The sequence below is a fragment of the Rhinolophus sinicus genome, chromosome 12 (genome assembly GCF_057876585.1).
Source record: "Rhinolophus sinicus isolate RSI-liver-muscle chromosome 12, RSI-T2T, whole genome shotgun sequence".
NCBI classification, from domain to species: Eukaryota; Metazoa; Chordata; class Mammalia; order Chiroptera; family Rhinolophidae; genus Rhinolophus; species Rhinolophus sinicus.
In genome coordinates, this window is record NC_142512.1 from 39,594,785 (window position 1) to 39,612,349 (window position 17,565).

The 17,565-nt window shown below is 40.3% G+C and overlaps 1 protein-coding gene and 1 long non-coding RNA gene across 2 annotated transcripts in view; one reads left to right on the plus strand and one right to left on the minus strand.

Moving 5' to 3' along the window:
• LOC141568817 (uncharacterized) overlaps positions 1-17,565 on the plus strand; it is a 323,632-nt gene that overhangs the window by 30,584 nt on the left and 275,483 nt on the right. The window contains exon 3 of the long non-coding RNA XR_012492030.2: positions 14,902-15,026. This is a non-coding gene — a long non-coding RNA (uncharacterized LOC141568817). The remainder of the gene's footprint in view (positions 1-14,901; positions 15,027-17,565) is intronic.
• KRT20 (keratin 20) lies at positions 8,648-16,462 on the minus strand. The gene is made up of 8 exons (XM_019747537.3): positions 16,083-16,462; positions 14,099-14,181; positions 12,647-12,803; positions 12,167-12,328; positions 11,866-11,991; positions 10,740-10,960; positions 9,983-10,020; positions 8,648-9,455 (listed from the first exon to the last, which is right to left on the minus strand). The coding sequence occupies exons 1-8, from the start codon at positions 16,422-16,424 to the stop codon at positions 9,358-9,360; spliced, it is 1,227 nt and encodes a 408-aa protein (XP_019603096.2). The 5' UTR covers positions 16,425-16,462; the 3' UTR covers positions 8,648-9,357.

Below are 17,565 nucleotides of genomic sequence, written 5' to 3' on the forward strand. Positions count from 1 at the left end.
GTCTAGCTAACACATTCATCTATAGATGGTTACCTGAAAGCCAAGTGTTAGCTGATGTTATCTAGGGAGAGAGTGTAGAGAAAGAAGACAGAGGACTGAGCCAACATGCAGAGGTCACAAAGAAGAGTCAGAGAAAAAGCTTCCAGTGGGGTGATGTCTCTAGGAGCTCAGTGGAGATTATATTTCCAAAAGAAGGGAATGCAGGAAAAGCTAAGATCATAGCTAAGAAATGACTACTGGCTATATACTTGTGCAAAACCCATTTCTCCTTTGAACCTCACACAATTCAGTTGTAGTTGTAAGGAAAACAGATGTTATTTTAAACAATAACTATTTGCAGCAACTTCTAAGTACCAGGAAAATGATATTATTTACTTGGGACTATGGACGTTATTCAGGAAAGGACCTTGATAATCTCTTTGGGTCTGAAAGTAAGGTTCTTCTAGACACGTGCTGGAGGCGAGGGCTAGCCCAAGAGTTGAATTGCTATGCATAGTCTAGTGAGATGAATGGAGCACCGGAAACCACTAGCAAATAGTAAAAGAAAGTATGACTTCAGAAAGCTGCGTACTGGAGCAAGCATCTTAAAATGGCATAATAACCTCCCATGCAATTTTGCACTCAGCTCTGGAATTCCTCCAGGCTTGCCATGAATCCTCCCTCTGCGCTCTGCTCCCTGGGACACCCCTTGCTCATCAATTCCCCTGATTTCTCCACACCATTTTGGTTCCATACAGTCAATAACAACAGGACACAAATATTGAGTATTTTCTAGGTACCAGGGACTGTTCCTAGTGTTTTATGTATGTTACCTCATTGAATCTTCACAAAACCCATCCCACTTGAAAGATCAGGAAACCGAGGCACGCAGAGATTAAGTTACTTGCTATTATGTAGCAGAACCAGAATTTGAACCCAATCGGGCTTCAGAGCCCCAGCTCTTAGTCATTAAATCCTGCTCTTGTTTTCCTTTTACAGTTTTGAATCTGGCAACACAGCTTTTACCAAGATTTTCCAGGTTCAGGATCATCACCACTGCCACATCCTGTGTGGAAATTTTGTGGGGCAAAAGGACGTTAGGATTTCTTCCTTATGTTTGGAGGGTGGAGTATGGGAAAGGAGGAGCGTATATAAAAATAAGTGCATCGTTAATATTTTAGGTGTATGTGTCATCAGGGAAAAGAGCTGATTTCATTTAACTCCCAGGCAAAACCCATTTTTAATTCATTTGGATACATGGAAGGTTGAGGTCTAGGACATTGGTGGAATTATCATGTCACATCATGAGACAATAGCAAATTACAAATGTGGTGATCCACACTTGCTCTTAGCCAAAAGGCTGAGCAGCGATATGACTATGGTGATCCATAGCCCTAAGTGGAAGCGACTCTTACTTAAAGACATGCGAATTGTGTTTGAATCTAGTTACTTTCTAGAATGCTCAACGTAAATTTACCAAAACACCAAGTGTGTGGAGCATGTGAACTGCAGAAGTTTTGAAATATTTGCTGTCAGCGAAGGCAGGAAAACGGAATAAGAAGACATGGTGGGACATGTCAATTATTATTAGCCTTTCTTTTATTCTAGTCTCTTCATTCTGAACTCTTCGGCAGCCAGTCTTGCACTGTCGATCTGCAAGATGAGCTGGGTGTTTCCAACGCTGGCAGACATGATCTGGCAAAATAGGGGAAGACAAACAAAATGAGGCCCCAAAATATCAGTATTAGACAAGTATATTTTTGACAGAAAATTTTTAGATGAAGTTAAAATGCTGCTTTATTAAGAGTTTAAAGCAGTTTAACTTTTTAAAAGAAAATATATTTATAGAATATTTAAAAATTAAGCAACATATATTTCCTACAGAGAGTGGAAATAGAGTCACTTCATGGTAAACGATAAAATGAAACTAAGTATCTTGATATATGAGAAATTGCTCCAAATATAGTTGAATCGAAAAAATATCTAAGATTATCACTGTAAAACATTGTTATTGCAAAAAATAAAAATAAAAAATAGTTCCCAAAGTTCCCCCAAAAACCATATTCTTGCCTTATTCTTGAGGTCTTCAATCAATGGATAATATTTACTGTCATCACTCTGTGACCCTGGGTCTTCAGTCCCAGATCCTTGTGTTTTATACCATTCTCGAATTTTGTTTTCTAGCCCAGTATTAGATTCTTCTAGAGCTCGGACCTTATCCAGGTAGGAAGCCAATCTGGCATTAAGATTTTGCATGGTTTCCTTTTCTGATCTGGAAAGAAGGCCTCCATCATTGCCAGAGAGAATACCTAGAGAGCCACCTCCTGAGCTTCCCCCCAATCCAATCCCCAGGCCTCCAGAGCCACTGCGCAGGCCTCCCCCATAAGCAGGGCCCAGTCCTCCTGCAAAAGAACTTCCAAAGCCACTACCTAAGCCAGAACTAGAACCAAACATGGAAGCAGCAGAAAAGCCTACCCAATAGCTGCCTCCAAAGCCAAGTGCGCTTCCCCCAATAGCCACTTCCAACACTGGAAGCAGACGTGCCCCTGGCTCTGCCCAGTGTCCCACTCTGGGAAGACAGTCACCTGGACAGCCCCAGAGGTCTGCACTGAAAGTGACGTGGTGGTGCTCCACACCTGGGGAAGGTGGCCACAACCTGACAGGAAGCAGTGTCAGTAAGGCAGAAAGGTTAACAATTTATAGGTCATGAAATGGGTGTTGCAGTTGAAAAGTTCACTCTCTCCATTCAAAATGTAGTGTCCCCTGCTTTTCTGGACCAGCTCAACAAGTAAATGGTTAATGCATATTGAAAATTCTTTGGCACAGAAATAGTTGAATAATTGTGTCCATGACATATTTGTTACACAAAAAAGAAATGTGGGTGGAGTAGAGATAGGTTGTCATAGGAATTTTTCTTCTCCCAATTATTCTATTGCTTGTATTCTCGGCACTGCCCAGTGTCTTATGCACAGTAGGAAAGCAGCGAGTGATTTTGGAATGGATACATTAATGAATACTTTCCCAACCTTAAGCTTTTTGAAGTTCTTCACTCATGTTTCCTATTTGTTTCTTTTGGAAAACTCAATGTAAGCCATCCACTCCTGATCTAGTCTATTTTCTGGTGGAATATAGTTTCAGAAGCAGTTGTGAAACGTACTGCTGGAAGTGGGCAATAAATGCATCTTCCAGATTGATATTGGAATTTGAATTTTCAAGGATTTGAAAACTTTGTCATTAGGATGTTGCCTAGTTTTTTTCTGATTCAGAAAGAAGACCTCTTACACATTGAATAACGCTATTTTTGAGTAGAATATTAAAGTGTTTTCAGCAGATCTTCCTTTACCTAAGAGCTGACCTTTTGGTAAGTTCCATGAAATCAGGAATCTTGTCTCATTGTTCACCACTCTACCCCCGAGCATTGCTAGTTTCTGAAAATACACTTGATTTTTTATATATTGAAATTGTATCAGTGCTCGCACCCTCAACCCCCGCCGCCCCTCCAGATAGCCGGCTCTGATCCTCCCTGACTCCGGCCTCCCTGAGTATGAGGCGCTCCGGTCCTGTGCGCAGTCCTGAGCCAGAGCCCGCAGTGCCCACCGGTGATCTGGGGCAAATGCAGAGGGGTCCCAGTGGCCCATGGCAAACCTCTGTAGGGAGTACCCACGATCAGTTCTGGCAAATGGAAGGGCTGTGTGACACTTCCTCCACCCCCACCCCGTTTATCCCTTTCCCAGGGGCAGGAAGGAAGAATCCGTGGTGAAATCCAATGACAGCTTCCTTTTACCTTCCTAGAGAAGGGACATATTTTCCCCCAACCTATACACGTCACAAGGAGCAAGCAAGTGTGATTTCCAAATAAAGGGGTTTTAAGCAAGATATTGGTAGAAATTGCATATTCTCATTCACGATAGATACAGAAGGCATGCAGCAATCTAATGCACTCAGCCTGATGAGAGAGGCCATAATCTATTTCATTTCTTGAGAGAATGGAAACCTATTAAGTGGAAATGCTGGCCTCATATGGAATTTTTACCAAGGATTCCTTTAATCTGTATTACAAGCGTTTCGGCTGGACTAGTAGTCCTTGTTTGAATTGTTAATTGTTATTGTGTACTAACTGCTCTAGACCTTGGTGGCAACCTCTTAAGGTGGATACTTTCATCCCATTTTACAGATGAGCAATCTGAGGGTCAGAACGTTAAATGACTAATTCAAGGCCACACAGCCAGGAGGTGGCAAAGATAGAATTCAGGTCTGTAGTGCCTTCTGTGGATGACACAACCCTGCTACTTACAGTGAAAACACAAAGGAGAGAGGGTCACTGATTCCCCATTTTGTGAGACTGGGTTTCTGCCCTGCACGTCAACCAGGAGCTTTAGTTCTTTCCTTTTCAAAAACGCTTTCTCCTTGAATTTCATTTCTCAAGTGTACAGGCTGATATGCAGAGATAAGCCTTCATGGTTTATAAGAAATGACACCACACATGAAATCCTGCAAACACAGAGGCAGATGTGCTTTTAGTTATACTTTTGACATGTAACCGTATGTCCAGAGACCTTACAAAGTACTAGTTAAACTTGCACTTCTCCCACAGGAACTTGACACTATGGTTGTTAATTATTCGTCACTCACGAGCAGCATCCCCCCAGACAGAGTGATTCCATTTTATTGTCATAGAAATGAAAACAGGCCATACTCACAGAGTCAGAGGAAATGTGCCCAATTAAGAATTGTTACTTACTGATATGGTCACATTACATGGGAATATGAATAACTGGAATTTTTGAACTTGGAGCCAATTTTGTGCTGAAATGTATACTTTCCAACTCTAAGGCATACATGTAAATTTTAAATCATTTTGCTCAATATCTATACATTGTGTTTACACACTATACCTTTATGTTTCTATACATACTGTATAGTATCCTAGTGTGTAAGTTTCTCAGGTAGGGCTTATGTCTGATTCATTTTTTTATCCCGAGGCTTAACCTAGTGTTTGACCAAACTTCATTCTTGCACTCATGGAGTTGTTTCACTTGAAAGAACTTAATCCTTAATATGCTTGAATGTGTCACTTAAAATTCATTTCATTTGAAAAGGACTTTGCTCTAATTTACCGGTGTGCTTGGACCAAGATTTATTTTGAATCCAATTATGAGTGGGGAGCAACTTCAGAAGTTAAAAAGAGAAATGTTTCTTCTTCAGTGGCTATTTTTTTGGGGTGGAGGGAGAGCTCAGCTGAATAATCAAGCCTCTACTTTAGAGTTTTTAGAAGTGAAAGCAATTTTCTTTGACAACTGTAAAAATGTAGGAAGGTGGGAATGGAAACAATGGAAACATCTTGGGCTTGTTGGCAAAGGGGTTACATAAGCTGAGGCACAGAGGAAAATGGCTAGGACCAGGGTGAACTGTTCAAAAGAATGGGGTCTTACATTTTTGTAGAGTTTAGGGAATGGAGATCATTGTTTATGTGGCATTTGTAAGTCTTTAGATTTTTATTAAGTAAAATGTGTGCTCATCTTCTTGTCATATTGGTTAGTTTTCTGGTCTTTGCAGGATTTTCCGCCTGAGTTCAAGACAGACAGACGTTCCACTCTTCAATTCACTGATCATTGGTCTATAACACCTTTCGCTTTTGCTTTGAGTAACATTTTAAGATCCTGTGAGTGAAACAAGAATGGGTGACTGACGTTTCACGGGTGCTTTTGAGATGACGATGAACAAGGATGTATGTGTTCTGGACTTCAGAGTTCAAGGGTTCTCAAAAGCAGGGTGAGAGTGAGGCAGAGGAAGATAAATAACATGCTGGTAAGCGGAATCTTGGAATGAGTCTAGCGAAGAGAAAACAGATGTTTGAAGGGAAATTTAAAAATAAAAATCACTAGTTAATGCTTTAACTTGGAAATATTAGTTGAGGGTGTAATCAGGTACCTCAGATTACCCTCAAAAGAATAAGGGTGAGAACAGGGGGTGTCCACTGGCCAAGGTTTGATTTTATATTATTCCATGTCATTCTTCTTTTAAGATGTTGTAAGACTCTGTGTGGACGTAATTCCTAAAGCCCAGAAAACATCGTTCTGTCCGTCCTGTCTTCACCTCTAGGGTTCTGAGTGTGATAGCTCCATTTCCGTGGTGATGATTTCATATAAAGTCATGAAGAATATTGATGATGATTCTAATGGGTGATAAAGAGACCTATATTTCAGGATGACCAATCTCTGGATCTGTATGCCTGGCGGTAATAGGATCGTGCTGTTCTTTTTCTTAGTTCGTGTAAGAAATATAGATACATACAGAGATTAATGCTTCACTTTCATACAGTAACTACTGGTAGAACCAGAGGTAGAACCATCTGGTTCCACATGTATGCATTGTCTCACCTACTTTCATTGAAATATTACTTGGAAGAAACTAGAGATAGACCAAAAGGCAAGGATTAATCTTCATTTTTATGACAGGAAATTGAGTTAAAAATAATAATTCTACCTGTTTTAACAAAGTATTGTTATTGCCATATGACAATGGCCATGCCTAGTGAATTTCAAACTCATCTTCCATAGATTTTTTATTAGCCAGACTCACAGTCTCTGGTATTTGCATGTCAAGGTTCCAGGCTATTCTGGAATGCGTCCTGGTAGGTGAAGAAATCATTTCTAAAAGTTCTTAACATCTTTAAAAGCAATTTACAAAGTAGAGTGACTTGGAAGGAAATTAAGAAAAAAATGATGAGAGTGAAACCTCTTCACTTTGAAAAGCAAAGGAATGAGAGTGGCTGAAAAGAATTTTTTTTCTGACAAATGGTTGTACAGAATCAAGCCTTGTGTGTGATGTTAGCTGGACATTTGTGACAATTGGGTGTTATAAGTATCTGGCTAGTGAAAATGACAATTAGAAAACAACAAAACAACTAAGGACAGGCAAATGCTCATTTCACGTGGAACTCAATAATTGTCATGTAAATTTGTTGGTTAACAGGGTGTCAAGACTTAAGACAAATAGCCCTGAGGTTCAGTCTTGCTCCATTACTAGGTAACTGTGACTTTGCAACAGTGCTTATTTCGTGTCTTTTTTTTTCTTGTCCTGTGAATTTTTTTATTTGTTTTCATTTTTTTATTAGTTTCAGGTATACAAAACAATGCAATAGTTAGGCATTTACACCCTCACAAAGTGATAACCCCTCTCCCCCAATCTACTACCCCTCTGATATCATATGTAGCTGTTAACAATTCCACTTACTATATTCCCTATGTGTGCTCCACATTCCGTGACTCTCTTTCTTCCCTCCCTCCCTCCCTCCCTCCCTCCCTCCCTCCCTCCCTCCCTCCCTCCCTCCCTCCCTCCCTTTCTCTCTCTCTCTCTCTCTCTCTCTCTCTCTCTCTCTCTCTCTCTCTCTCTCTCTCTCTCTCTCTGTATTTAACTATTGTTGACATTCAATATTATTCAGCTTCAGCTTCAGGTGTACAGTGCAGTGGTCAGACATCTACACAGTCTATGAAGTGATCCCCTAATAAGACAAGTGTCCCCCTACAAAATCTTTACGTTATTGATTATATTCCCCAAACTGTATTTCATATCCCTGTGGCTATACTGTGACTACTTTGTACTTTCTAATCCCTTTACCTTCTCCCCCATCCCCACCCCTCTCCCATCTAGCAACCCTCAATTTTTTCCCCCTATATCTCTGAGTCGATTTCTGTTTTGTTTGTTTGTTTATTCTGTTCTTTAGATTCCACATATAAGTGAGTTCATATGGTCATGTCTTCATATATAATTGTCCTCATAATAAGGTCAAACCATATGAAATTGCTGTTTTTTGAAGGTCAAAAATGATCACATATTGGTAAGTTCATGTGATTCAACCTGATAGCTTCTACCTTATAGCATTATTGTGAAGATTAAATGAGAAATTGCACACTGTTTAGTTCATAGTAAGTGCTCAATAAATGGTAGCTATTAGTTTAAGTGAACCACATTTTTAATATAATAATCACACTCAAAATCCTATTTATTTACAAACGTATATCAAAATTTAAATCCGAACTATTTATTTACTAGGATACAATGATAGAGGGCAAGTTTATTTTTCTTGTAAACATTTGCATGGCAGTTATTGCTCACTAAAATGCTAAAAGGCTGAGGATACAGTGTGCGTTTCTGTATTGGCTTCTTTAACTTAGCATAATGTTTTCAAGATTCATCCAGGTGGTAGCATGTGTCAGTACTTCACTCCTTTTTCTTGCCAAATAATATTCCATTGTATGAATATACCATATTTTGCTTATCCATTCATTAGTTGATGGGCATTTGTTTCCATTTCTGGGCTATTATGAATAATGCTTCTATAAACATTGTGTATAAAAGAACACATTGCATGATTCAATTTATATGAAATGTCCAGATTAGGCAAATCTGTAGAGAGAAGAAGTGGCTTAGTGGTTGTCAGGGGCTAGGAGGACGGGGAATGGGGGTGACTGCTGATGGGTGTTTTGGGAGGGTGATGAGCAGCCTCTAAAATTAGATAGTGGTGATGGTTGTACAATCCTGTGAACGTGTGCACTTTACAAAGGTGAATTGTATGGTGTGAATTATATCTCATTAAAGCTGTAATAAAAAACGGTGACAAACGTTTCATAATATATGTTCGCCACATAAAGAAAGAGAACGCCCGATGATTTATGCAGTTTATTATCATAAGGAGAAGCATTCTGCCTTGAGAAGAGTTTCACTAATTTTGCTTTTAATCTACTCCCATGTCAAGCATAATGTGCTTCATTATTCTACTCAGCATTTGTGATTGGCTTCTGACTCTCAAATTATTCAAAGAGCTGAGCTGAGTTTTAAAAGGCAGTAGAGAAAATGGAAAAACAGCAGATATAATTGGAAGCTAGCAGAATTTTACTGATACTGAAAATTCTATGAAATTAACCAAGAATTTAACTTAATCAAGAATCCAGGGGCCTCTGAAAGGAGATTTTGCAATTCAGAAATAGGAAAAATTAGAGAGTTTTATTTGCATAGACTCTGTTCCACGAGGTTTATTAAGTATAATTGAAATGTGCTGTAATTTTCAGGAACATTAGCGAATTGATATTAAGTGGTCTATAGCTTGTAATTAATGTGTTTCATGGTAAAGATGGCAGTAATGATATTTTAAATATCCTAACGCTCATTGGATTTCATTTTTGCAGGCAGTTTGAAACTCCTTTGAGTAAAACATTTATATTCAATTACAGAGACTGATAAATGGACTCTTTTTTTTCCTCCTCTAATCATTAGAAAGTATTAATGGTGCTGTCTGATGGACGCTTTCTTGCAGGGAGCAGAAATTATAGCTCCATTTCTTTCAAAACCTCAGCAGCATCTCCTTCTGGCACGTGTTCAAAAATCTTCTTTCGTCTCTTGGACTTCAGATGACACAACCTTGCCATCCACTGTTTCTTGTATGACTGTCTTAATCACCCTGGTTTTCTTTATCTCTGAATTTAGATTTAAATACAAAATGTTAATTTAGACACATGACTGCTGGTTTATAATATTCAACTTTTAATTATTATCCTTTTGCACGTACTTCCTTCTTAAAAAAAAAGGCTAACCCATTTTCTTTCTTAAATGATCTTAAGTCCATTTTATAAATAAATGCAGAAAATGTTCCACTCGCCACAAATTTATAAATTTTCTATTCTCCCCACCCTCAAAGAGAAACATACAGTATTGAATCAAGCAACAATGCATATTTTCATCTTATTTTTCATTTTCAGGATCTCACGTTGTCTCAGGACAACAATAGCATGGGGCCAAGAAAATCACCCTGTCGTGGGGAGTGTGACAAATTTCCCATATGGAGGGTTTATTTATGTGATGGCCCTGATTTTCAGAATCCCTAGGGTACTATCTGCTCACTTGAGAACTGATCTCTCTTTACTTTTCACCAGTGGCAGATGATAAGTGGAAAGCTATTGAGAATTCAGTCTTATAGGAAATATGTGAACATTAGAACACTTACCTTTCTCCCCCACCGAGCTTAACTGAAATTCTGTAGTTCTGTTTTTTTTTTTAAGAGAAGAAAAAGAAACAGAAAAAAGTGTTATTGTCATTTTGAAAATGAAGCACTGTCCTCCTTTTTTGTTTCCAAATAAAATCTGAGTGATGTGTGTTTTAATCCTGTGTTTGTATTTTTTTCCCTTTTACTATGCTTGTTTCTTCTAACTTGAGTGTCTTACTTTTTAACTTGAAAAATGCTTACCTTCAAAACCGACACATTTAATATAGGCTAGTTTTTCTAATTAAAATAACAAAACTACAATGGAAGTTGAAATCTTGTGTGCTCTTGATGACTTTATGGAGTGGTATCTGAAGACAGTTGAGCTGCAACGCTGGTGATTCTCAAGCTGGTTCCCACAGACCTATGTGGCCTGTTGTTCAATTCATGACCTCTCAATGACAATTTTAAAAAGTTATTGTGCTGGCAATTATGTGTTAATCATAAAAATTAGTGTTAGTGAAAATCCGTATCATCTATATAACAACCATCTTCCAACTGTCCTACAACACGACCTCAAGTACAAAGGCTGTACTTGATGTTTTTGGGGATGTGTGTACTTTTGGATATATTTTTGTTTTGTTGTTACTGTTGGTGTGTGTGTGTGTGTAATTGCTTTTGTGCTAGGAATTGCATTGGTGCTGGGGAATGAGTGACAGGTTTTAATGTGTGGACATTAAAATAGACACTGACACATATCCCTTGGTTCTAAGAGCCTTACGTTATATCTCCTCCTTCCAGAAGGCGACGGTAAGTAGCAATTTCCTGCTCAAGCCGGGTCTTTATGTCGAGGAGATCATTGTATTTTCCGTTCTGGTGCTCTGCGTCTGTCCGAATCTGCATCAGCTGGGCCTCTAGGGTGTTCAATATTGCCTGTTTCTCGGCCAACTGGCTACTATAACGAGCTTTGGTAGCCTGCAGTGTACTCTCCAAAGAGTCTTTCTACGAGCACAAGAGAAAGTGAAAATTTCTTACTTGAGGACTTGATGTAAGAAGTGGCTCAATTTTAATTTCTTTTGAGAAAAATTTCTGCAGCTGGTTATTGTGGGCATCGGGCATATTTCTAGTTTTATCTCCCACTCTTTCCATCTGGGCAACCTCAGCCAGGCAGCTAGGATCCCTAGCTCTTGGAGTTTTTGTTTGTTTTCAGCTTTGCACTCACTGTTCTCTCTGTTTGCCTCCCCTCCCTGTTATTCGTGGTGCCCATCCATGTGGAGGATTAGACTTTCTTATCCTGTTGACACCAGGCTTGGTCCTGTGACTTCTATGGCTAAAGAAATGCAAGTGAAACTGACAAGTGCCTTTTCTGAGGAGAAGCTTTAAAAGCGATCACGTGGTCTGACCATTGCTTTTTTATTTTGTGCCACAACACTGGCATGCCCCAGCTAGGGTCTACTCCTTCAGCCGTACCTCTGGAGTGGAAATGTCATGGAGCAGAGCTGCAGCCAAGCCATAATGGATGCAGTATTGTTGTAAGCCACCATGATTTGGGGGTTGTTACCCCAGCATGCTTTACCATGAGCTGACTGATTTGCTTAGCCTAGAAATGTCTTTACCTCTATTCTCCAGCTTCAAAATTTATCTCAAGTTTTCAGACCTAGTTTAAGTGCCACTTCCCCTGTGAAGCCTTCCAGATGTACTTTTCCCTCTGCATCCTTGCAATACAATGCCCTTTTTCCTTGATGTCTTTCTGTCCCTCAATTATAATCAGTTGTCTGGCCTGTCTCACTGCCAGCTCTGCAAGGGGAGGGCTTATTTCTTATAGGTCTTTGCATTTCTGGAGTTCCTGACACAGGCACATAGTAAACACATGCTGCATTGAGAGCAGGAAGTTAGCTGTGCTTTACCAGACTGAGCTGAGACTTGAGGTCTATGTCCACCGTCTGGTAGGTCCGGCTCAGCGACTTCAGTTGGACCTCAGATTCTTTTAACTCTTCAGTGTTTATTGTGACTTGTTGCTGCAGATTTTCCGTCTAAAATTCCGAAAATCAAAAAATAAGTAAATAAGGGAAGACAGAGAGAAAGAGAGAAGAGAGGAGAGAGAGAGAAAGAGAAGAAGGAAGGAAGGAAGGAAGGAAGGAAAAGAGTTATCTCTTTTCGGAGGACAACTCCCACACCTTTGCTTAGCCTTCAGAATGATGCTATTACCTGTAGCTCAAACTCTTCTTTGGCCTTCCGAAGGTTTTCTGTGGCCAAGACTTCATATTTCTGCCTCATCTCATCGATAATGGCACTGAGGTTCAGGCCTGGAGCGGCCTTCAACTCCACGTTGACAGTATTGCCCAGCTGTTTGCGCAGGCAGTCCACTTCCTACGAGGGTGAAAATCCTGATTGGTTATCGTCTGAAGCATATTCTCAGAAGAGGCTGGGCAGAAAAGGCAATACATCTTCTTTTCATTGGGAACGGGTGAAAAAGGAAGGGCTTTTTATGGTCCAGGTATTGCTCTAAGCTATTTCAGCCCAACCGAAACCTTATGCAAAGAAGTTGGGGCTTGCATCATTATGGTCGTCACCTTCACCATCACCATCACCAAATCGCCCTCCTCTTCCTCTCTCTCCTCCTCCTCCTCATCATTATGATCGCCATTCCATCATTCCCAGTACCAATACTTCTGAATATTTTCTTACCTCCTGATGTTCTTTTTTGAGGAGAACCAGGTCTTTATTCAGTTCTTCAATTTGAATCTCCAAGTCTGTTTTACTTAGGGTGAGGTCATCAGTGACCTTACTCAGGCTCTGAAGATCAGCCTCCACCGTGAGGCGCAATCCTCTCTCAGTCTCATACCTGTGGATTCAGTAACAAGCAGAGATCCCTGAGTCCTTCTGAAGCTACTATAGAAGAGATCATCTTAATATAATAAGATAGATTTGTATGTGGTATAGGAGAAGATCAGTTTCAATACATTCTTGTGTCCCTCTTTAGACATTTCAAAAATGTTCATGGGAACCTAAGAATCAGGTAATTTGCCCCATAATATTATCTCTATGATTTGGAATGATTGGTTAAAAAAAAAAATCTGAAATTACTTTGAAAAGTTCCTAAATTCTAGGATATATTTGAAAAGTTTGCTTTAATCACTGTGCTAGCAAAGGGTTCTCATTACTGATGTTAAATAATCGTTAGTTAGATTTACTTAATGAATGTTCACGATCAATTTATTTTTATTGCTTTGTCAGCAGATGCATCCAAAGTGAATTATCTTAAAAAGTCATGTATTCTCCTCTACACTTTTATATACTCCCATTTTTATTAAAGTAACAAACTTTAAAAAAAGGCTAATGCAGTGGGACACCCAGATATTGACTGGAATTAATGAACTTTTACTGCTTTAATCTTCAGATCTGCTTTCTCATTTCTTTCTTTTTGACCCCTGTAGCATTAATATGCCACCCTTTTAAACCACAAAGGACTTGTTAGTGCAGATGCATTGTACAAATTCAGGTGAAGAAACCTAAATGTAGAAGCAGTTTCTGAGGAACAACTCTGATCATTTTAGTACGATATGACTACGCGAGTGAACGCGATTTGAACTGCTTTAATCATAGTCCTAGTTCTTTGCTTGGTCAGACTGTACTGTAAAGCACTGGCAAACTAGAAAGCATTAAGAGTCATCCGGGAACTTTGGTCAGACACCTGTCTGCGCTTGAAGGAACATGGGTGACTCACATGCAGAATCACTGAGGGAGACAAATGAGTCTCTTTAGATAACAGAAGGGCACTTACGCAGAAGGGGCGTTTTAAATTGCTTTGTTATTATTCTAGAGGGCAGCATTAGGCTTGGTATGTGAGAAAGTAGGTGCCAGGTTACTAAAAAAGAATGTTCTAGCAACTAGAGCTAACCGAGGAGAACAGTAGTAGTTACTGGAGATGTTTAGTTATGCACTGGGTGACCAAATCTTAAGACTGTGGGAGAGAGAAGTCCAGCTGTGAGTGCTGGGCTAGACCAGATAGCTTCTAGGGTTCTGAAACTATTTAGTGGTAGCTCCTCTACCAACAGTGATACAGAAGGCTGAATGTCTGAAGGACTACTAAAAGGTATTCCTTTCCAGGAAGTTTCGCCGTGGCGTTAGAGGACCTACTTTAGCCTGAAGTCCTCAGCAGCCAGTTTAGCATTATCAATTAGCAGGATACGTTTAGCTTTTTCCTGTTGAGCTTCTTTAATCTGGAAAACACATGAGAAAGAATGACATTTTCAACTGGATAGGAGTTGATCCTCAGGCACCTACTATTCAATCAAAGACGATGTTTATATTGCGATAATTGCCACCTGAAAGCAGGAAGAATAACGGTATGGATATTTAACATAATAGACTTGTAAAATGCAACTCTAGTCCCAGGGTTTGGTCCACTTTCTCGTTTTTTCACAAAAAGAGAATTTAGTTCACCTTGAACCACCACACCTTATCGAGTGTCTTGCCTTTGATGTTGTTCCTGCCTAGAATGTTCCTCTTAGCTTCTCTCACTTGGTGAACTCTTCCTCCACCGCTCAGTTTATCATTCCTTCAGGCCTTCACTGATTTCCTCAAAACAGAGCGGGGTGCACTGCCAGTGCTCTCGTTGCCCTACACAGCCCTGCGTGCTAGCACTTCCCCCTCTGTGTGGGATAAATGTTGCCTTCGTCCATGCCTGTTTCCCGTAAGTTACAACATGCTCACCATCCTATTTCCCAGTGCCCGGCGTGGTCCCAGCACCTCGTTAGCGTCTGCTAACTATTGGCTGATGAATGGACACTCGTTCTGTGGTGGGGATTGAGCCAGGCACTGGGGCTGTCAGGATAAGCCCCTGAGCTTAAGCCGTGATCTAGTGGGTGAATTCTGTAAGATGCGTATGGGTCAGAAGTCTGCTTGTGGAAGATGCTATAATGACATGTTTCTTTCAGCAGCTCCAGTCCTGCAGCGAGCTGCCTTCCTTCAAACACTGAGTCTGCCCAGCTAAAGGGAAGAATTGGCTGTGCCTGTGTATTTGGGATGATCCGAAGTAGATTCAGAAACAAGAGCCATGAGACAGGTAGGGGAGAATGGTTGGCTGATTTTGTATGTTTTTCGCGGGCCCGAGAATGACCTGTCTCCAGAAAGGGCAATTTCAACACCTTTGCCTCCTACATCCGCATAGTTCCTGGAACCCCAAAGTAACTCCCCGTAGAGTCTGAATCAAATCGTACAGACGTCTAACACAACACAGGAAAAAGAGACTTGCTGGTACGTAAGTAGCCTTTTCTCTAAAGGAAAGCAAATGTGAAAATAGAAAGGGAAACGAAAGGGGCACTTATTTTGATCAGATAAGAATATTAAAGCAGTGCAAATAGTCTGTGCTGTGTCTGAAATGTTCAATTAGGAGCAAAGTCTTCTTTTGTTCCACACAATTGATAAAACAGAGAACTGCACCTTTCTTGGATGATGTGGGAGCAGGTTCGGATATGATTGCAATACATTTGAACCGGGGGCAATAGAACGTCATATTACGGTACCAGTGTTTTCTGCACTGCGTGGTGATGACGATCAGATGATTGAGCAGGACACTGTAAAATCCAGGTAACATGAAGACCTACACCCCTTCCCCATTTCTACCCTGACTCCCTTCACCATTGGAATCTACGATACAGGATTCTAATACTTGTCTTACACCCTTTACATAAACGAAGGAGGAAACGCTAAATTGCCTGGGGTTTCAAAAGTTGATAGGAACTAGGTGAAAAACTAAGAAAGACTTATTATCACTTAAAAAATTTAGCTCTTTTCAGAAAAAAAAATGTTTGCTGTTCACTTAGCCCTGATCTGGTAAAACTATGACAGAAAAACAGTTTATAAGACGGGAGGACAAAATTGTCCTATTTTCTATATAATTAGATGTAAAAACTTTAAAAAGTATGATTTATAGTCATCCTACTGTGTAGTCAGGGGCTCCAGCACTAAGAGTAGATGACAGAATATACCACTTGTATAGAGGTAGCATTTCAGCCTCATTTGCTTTACAGCATCCATTTAGACCCACCTAATGTATATACCCTCTTGACACACCACACAGCTAGACAGAGGAGTAGAAAACCCAGGCGTCAGCCCTCACCTGATTTTGCAGCTCTTGGATTTGTTTGTAATAGGCGCTGTAGTCTCGACTGATGCTGGGTGCATTGGTTTCGTACCACTTCTTGATCTGCACTTCAAGTGTCACGTTGGCCTGCTCCAGAGACCGCACCTTCTCCAGGTAGCTTGCTAGGCGATCATTCAGGTTTTGCATGGCCACCTTCTCATTGCCAAAAAGCAGGTTCCCTTTGGCGATGTCATTCCCATAGTTCACCATGTCACTGGAGACCGAGATGCGGGTGCCGTGGCCTCCAGCCCCCCCATAGACGCTCGGTGCCATCCCCCGGTACTGTACGGCTTTCTTCCTATATACCTGACCGTTCATGCTGACTGGAGGGCTTTGCGAGGAGGAACCGGGCTTCTGAGGCTTCTTTGAGTGAAATCCCTTGGGGATTCTAGGAGGGAGCACCTGTAGCTTCCACCCAGATGGAGCAGAGTCTGTCTCTTGGTGATAGAGGAACTGAGCTTTTATAGAGTTCACAGTAAAGAAACTCCACGTCTGCTGACATCTCACTTTAGGATTGACAGCACAGTCCACTTTGGTCCCCCGCCTCCTCGGCCTTTGTACAGCAATCTCTTTAATCCCATTCCAGAAATTACCACTAGAGGCATTTCCTAGAGGCTTTTCTCAGGGGTGATTTATTTTTATAAACAGAGGTAACAAAAGGCAATAGGAAGGGGTATTCTCTTAGCCCTTGCACCTGTTTTGGCGGATTTTTTTTCATCCTAATACACGTGAAGAATATTTGCAATCTCCATGACAGATGTGGATACATAATAGTAAGTCACACTGGCAATAGAGAACAATGTCACACAATTTTATTATAATTTATCTCTTTTTCTTTTTGGTGAAAACATTTAAGTTCTAGTCTCTTAGTAAATCTTAATTATACAATACAGTGTTATCAACTATAGTCATTATGTTTTTACATTAGATCCTCAGACATTCTGAAAGTTTGTGCTCTTACCAACCTCTCCCTGTATCACCTACTCCCAGGCCCTGGCAGTGACTTTTCTGCTCTCTGTTTCCATGAGCTCGACTTCTTCCTCCTCCTCCGCCCCCCTCTCTCCCCTCTCTTCTTCTTTTTTTTAAGATTCTACATATAAGGGATACAATGCAGTATTTGTCTTTCTCTGTTTGGCTTATTTCACTTAGCTTAATGCCCTCTAGGTCCACCCCTGTTGTTGCAATGGCAGGATTTCTTTCTTTTTGATGGGTGAATAATATTCCATTATACATATGTGGCATGTTTTATATATATATATATATATATATATATATATATATATATATATATATATATATATAAACTGGGGGTGCCAAAAAATGTATACAAGTGGACACTTTAGTCAACGTTGCTCAAGCAGTAGTTCCCCATAATCAAGTGTCTGGATGCTGATGGTAACCACTTTGAACACCTCTTGTAATCGCAGAAGTCAAACGTGACTTGCATTCATCTTTTGTT

Coding starts and splice junctions, on each gene's coding strand:
- KRT20 (XM_019747537.3), bottom strand. CDS start 16,424: ATGAACGGTCAGGTATATAGGAAGAAAGCCGTACAGTACCGGGGGATG. Junction 14,182..16,082: donor TCCAAGAGCTGCAAAATCAG/GTGAGGGCTGAC, acceptor TGTGTTTTCCAG/ATTAAAGAAGCTCAACAGGA. Junction 12,804..14,098: donor GCTGAGGACTTCAGGCTAAA/GTAGGTCCTCTA, acceptor CTGAATCCACAG/GTATGAGACTGAGAGAGGAT.